The following is a 5,105-nucleotide window of genomic DNA, read 5'->3' on the forward strand; positions in this document are numbered from 1 at the left end:
GGCAATCAGGACTGCCAGCTTAAGGGCAAAAAAAAAGTGGGATTAGCTTTATTCTTGTCAGTTCTGAGACACACAGACCTCACCTGACCAGGGCAGCCTGGAACAGACACACACACACACAGAGAGGTAAGCTCGCCTGTGTCCCTGCTACATCAAGGCCTTGTACTTGTTCAGTGTGACACACCTGATTGCACTTACCTTCAGCCAGGTAATGTGACAGAGAGGGAAAACAAGACAAGAAGTGTTCTCCTTTCCCCAACTCCCCACCCCAAATACCCGGCAAAACACAAAAATCCCAATTTACTTGACAAGGTAAAGCACCAGCAAGATTTGTCTCATCCCTTCCCTAATACACACACCCGAACCTCTAAACACTTAGCCTCCCATCCCATAAATGATGCAGTAGATGCAGGACAGGAATGAAACCCTCCATTATCCGTGCCCCTGTCCTGCAGCACAGCCAGGCTCCGGCTGTCGCCCCTGAGGCTGCCCAGCTCCGAGCAGCTGCTGCAGTATAGAGTGGGACAGTGTTGATGACATGTAGGCAGCCTGTTGGCCTCTCCATAAAAAGCCTGGGATGGCTGAAATACTCCACAGAGTGGTATTGCCCTACCCACGCAGCTGGCCCAGCTGCTAAGGAGCAGCCATGCCTGGATTAGCCAACAGGGATCACATTCCAGCAGCGGAGCAGCATTTGGCTAAGAAGGCCTCACCTGCCCAGGCTGCTACTGACGGAGCCGCACCAGTCAGCAGAGTCACACAGCCATAGAGCTAACCTGTCCAGGCTCCCAGTTCCTCACAGCATGCAGGACTTCCTTACTTTCCATCAGGTACTCAAATGCCACAGCAGTCCCTGCTCCAGCCCTGTCTTGGGTCAGCATGACCAGCAGGCTGTGGGGAAAGAACAGTAGCAGACACACTCGAAGGCATTGCATGAGCAGAGAGGTTGTAAGCAGAAGAGACTCTTCACTAGGCTTTTTTCCTTCTTCGTCTGCCCAAGTGCACTTAGTTGTGTTCAGTGCACTCAGGATTAAATGCCCCTGGTAACTTTGTTGGATACTGCCCTTTAGCAGGGAAGCACTCCAGACACTGCCCCACAGACAGCCACAGGGTTTGTCACCCAGACCTGACATGTTGCTCAGCCCCTGACTTCATGGTACCTCATTCTCTGTCTCTGGCAATGTCAACACCTCAAGCCATGAGCAGCAGGGACAGCCTGGATTCTCTAAGTCCTCACTCCTAAGCTTTCTGTCAGGCTTCACCTTTCCCTTCACGTCTTTTCCCCAGCAAGGGCAGGTAGCCCAGCCTGCTTGCTCTTCCCTGCTCCTCAGGTACGCCAGTGCCAGCCTGCAATGCACGCAACTGCTGAGCACGTTCTGGGAGAGCAAAGCTTTGGCAAGAGCACAAGCCATGCCCTGTGTTCCGTGTCAGTCCCCCATCCCCAGCAGGGTGCAGCATTTCGTGGTCAGAGATGGCACAATGAACATCCAACATCCACTTGTTCTGGGCTCAGACTAGTCCTACACTTGAGAAACCAGACAGGGACCACTCACCATAGCCAGCAGGGTGAATGGAGCAACTACTGCTAAGGCAGCTTCACTCAGTCACTCATGCTCTGCCTGGCTCGTGTCGAAGTCAGTACCAGCTGCAAGGCTGCAGTGTAAGGAGGAAAATGGCTGGATACACATCCCCTCCTTGCCCACCCCCACAGCACACACAGAAGCAAGCAGATTAGAGCAGGAAACAGCAGAGGAAGCAGCCATTGCAAGTTTGGGTTTATTTCACTACACAGGGGGCAGAAAACAGAACAAACCAAGCTATAGCTGTTAGCTGAACTTAATGGCTTTTACTTTGAAGTCACCCTCCACAGCCAGGTATTCAATTTTGTCCATGCCCAGCCGATTCGGGAACTTGAATTCTGCCTCGGACAGCTTCACTGTTGCCTCGGTTTCATCGAAGGAGATGCACATCTGTAGAGAGCCAAGAGGGAGGGAGGGAGGGAGGGAGGAAGGGAGGAAGGGAGGCTGACACATCACAGCTCCCAGGCTTTGCTCACTCCCCACCACCCCCAATCTGGGTGCAGGACAGGCGAGGTGGTTGCTGCTGCCGCCACGGCCATGCTCAGCAGCTCAGTCTCTTCCCTGCCTGGCAGAGGCATGAGAAGGAAGGAAGCTGCTGCAGCTGTGGGATGAGACAGACCTAGTGTCAGTCTCACCTCAGTGCTGTTACTGCTCCGAGGTGCTCGGCTTCCAACAGAAGGCCGGAGTGGGGCACTCAACACATCCGAGCTGCTGGACACTGACTTGGCTTTAGCTGCCAGACTCTTCCCCTGTGGCTCATTCCCCTTTCCATGCCTGCTCCTTCTGCACCGCAGAGGCACAGGGCAGCATTAAAAAGCTGTGCCCTTGGCCCCTCAGTGCCAGGGCTTTGTACACACCCCTGGGGCCTCACCTCAATCTTGTCACCATGCTGGAAGGGAAAGTCAGCCTTCCTGTCCTCCTCCCCCCACATGCCATCCTCCTTGGAATTACACACAAGGGTGTTGACATCCCCGTGACAGTCAAAGCGAGGGTTGAAATGCAGCATGAGGGTGTTGCTGTTCTTCCCGACATTCACAGCAAACCTAGGGAAACAGAGCCAGTGCAAAGGGGGTGCCTGTGCAGCAGCTCCAGCTGCTAGTGCTAACAAGCTGGAGCTGGATACACATCAGCAGGATGTATATAACAGCAGGAGCTCTGGCTTCCCCCAGTGCCACATCAATCCATTCGCCACCTCACTCACCCTTTGGCATCAGACTGGATCTTCCCTTTGACCTTGATGCACTCACCAGGCTCAACGTCCAGCTGAGTAACAACCACTCCCTGCAGGGCCAAACCACAGGAGTTAGTCTATCCCAAGGCAAGGCTTCCAGTCCTGCTTGGGCCAGGGCACAAAGCAGCTCTTGTGCTGGAGGAAGGGTTGAGTCAGGCCAGCTGCCTGTCCCAGCGAGCACTGGGGTCTCCCACTGCCCTAAGCAGCATAAGGTGACAAGGAAGTGTGGTGGGTTGGCCCTGGCTGGATATCAGGTACCCACCAAAGCCACTCTGTCACAACTGGATGGGGGAGAGAAAATGTAACAAAAGGCTCATGAGTTGAAACAAAGACAGGGAGATGCCACTCACTGATTACTGTCACAGGCAAAACAAAATCAACTTGGGGAAATTAACTGAATTTATTACCAATTAAAATCAGAGCAGGATAATGAGAAGTAAAATAAGCTTTTAAAATGCCTTCCCCCCACTCCCTCCCTCCTTCCCAGGCTCTGCCTCCTCCCCCTCAGTGGCACAAGGAGACAGGGAATGGGGGTTATGGTCAGTTCATCACAGGGTGTTTCTGCCACTGCTGAGGGAGAGGAGTCTTGCCCAGCTCAGTGTGGGGTCCCTCCTGCAGGAGGCAGTCCTCCTCCCCTCGAGTCCTCCACGTGAGCTACAGCCCTTCGCTAGCTGCTCCAACATGGATCCCTTTCCACAGGCTCACAGCCTTCTTCAGGCATCCTCCTGCTCCAGCACAGGGTCCTCCACGGGCTACAAGTGGATTCCTGCATCCCTGTTGACATCCACGGGCTGCAGAGGGATCATGTTGCCTCACCATGGCCTTCACCGCAGGGTGTTATCACAGAGGCATTCCTGCTATCGCTAATGGGCTCAGCCTTGGCCAGCACTGTGTCCATCCTGGAGCCTGCTGGCCTTGGACCTGGGGGAAGCTTCTGGCAGCTTCTCACAGCACAGAAGCAACCCTTGTAGCCCCCTCTGCTACCAAAACCTGGCCACACAAGCCCAGTGCAGGAGGTGATTCACCAGCTGCTACAGGAGCAGTGTAACTGAGCTCTACTTAACTGTGTGCCGGGTCAGGTACGGAGGCCAGTTCCAAATTAGTTTGCTCGGGCACTGCCCCCCAGCCCCCTCATGCTCTTTGCCCTCGTGCCTGCTCCCTGCTCTACCCATACACAGACTGCCGAGGTCAGGGTTACTCGAGTCACTAAACTGCTCATCCCCACGGCACTAACTCTGGCTCTGGAATGCAGCCTCTTCGCCCGGGGCCGTCCTTCGAGGAAAGGAAAGCTGCGGGGGCAGAGATGGTTTAGAATACACTGCCCGCCCGCCTGCCTTCCCCTCCTGTTGCATTACGAGTTAACCCACTCCTGTACCCAAAAGGCATTTTTCCAGAAGAAAAATACACAGCTTAAGGGAGAAAAAGTATAACGGGTCTTGAAACTGTAGAGTTGCAAATGGACCCAAACCTTCAGAGTACTTGAGAATATAAACATTCCTCAGCTTCCCCACTTAGATAACACACTAAAGAAGAGGAGAAGAAATACGGCTGGTCAACACTAACTATTCCTCCCACAGCCATCCATCTGCCTTGCATTTCCTCCCAGCTAATCCTTTTCTCCCCCTACCTCTGGCACCAGGCCCAAACCCTACAGGCAGCCCAGCCTTAGTCCCAGTCCTGCTTGGCACACCACCCCGGCTCGCGGGCGGCACTCACTTTCTCCATGCTGCAGACACGGGCCCCAGCAGGCAGGACAGCCCCGAGCCCCTTCTGCACAGCCCGGAGTGACGCAGCGCTGAGCTCCAGCAGCCCAACTCGCTCGGGCAGAACCATCACATGATTGGAGGGGCGGGCGAAGAACGGGATTGATCAATCGCAGCTGTGGGGGCGGGAGCTTCCCGGCCACTTACAGGGGGCAGCGGGAGATCTCTACTGATACTGTTCTTTGCGGGCAGTTTGTGTATGGTTTTAAGAACTAGCGATTGTTTGCTTTGCGTGATCCTAGAAATCCTCACTGTAAGCTCTCCGAGCTGCTATGCAGCGTCTGTTGGCTCCGATCCTGGGAGTCGGTGTGGCTCTGTGCTAGGAGCGAGGTGGCTGCTTTTTGTTCGGCGGTCTCTGTCTAAAATCAGGGTTGGGAGCCCTCGCGTTACTGCTTCAAAGTGGTTGCCTCTGTGGATAGGGGTGTATGTTCTCGCCCAGGCCAGCCTCGTGCCTGCAAGGAGCCTGGATTGGCGGGAGACCCTGGCTACAAGTCCTCGCTGCTTGCAGTTAAATGAAAGCCAAGGGTTTGG

At 54.7% G+C, this 5,105-nt stretch overlaps 1 protein-coding gene across 1 annotated transcript; it reads right to left on the minus strand.

Moving 5' to 3' along the window:
* Nucleotides 1-1,826: 1,826 nt before the first annotated feature.
* Nucleotides 1,827-4,627, minus strand: LOC309572979 (16 kDa beta-galactoside-binding lectin; the record flags this gene model as incomplete). The annotated part of the gene is made up of 4 exons (XM_082281564.1): nucleotides 4,528-4,627; nucleotides 2,782-2,861; nucleotides 2,452-2,623; nucleotides 1,827-1,970 (listed from the first exon to the last, which is right to left on the minus strand). The coding sequence occupies exons 1-4, from the start codon at nucleotides 4,534-4,536 to the stop codon at nucleotides 1,827-1,829; spliced, it is 405 nt and encodes a 134-aa protein (XP_082137690.1). The 5' UTR covers nucleotides 4,537-4,627.
* Between the last annotated feature and the right edge of the window lie 478 nt (nucleotides 4,628-5,105).

Source organism: Coloeus monedula (genome assembly GCF_965178545.1).
Source record: "Coloeus monedula genome assembly, chromosome: 5".
NCBI classification, from domain to species: Eukaryota; Metazoa; Chordata; class Aves; order Passeriformes; family Corvidae; genus Coloeus; species Coloeus monedula.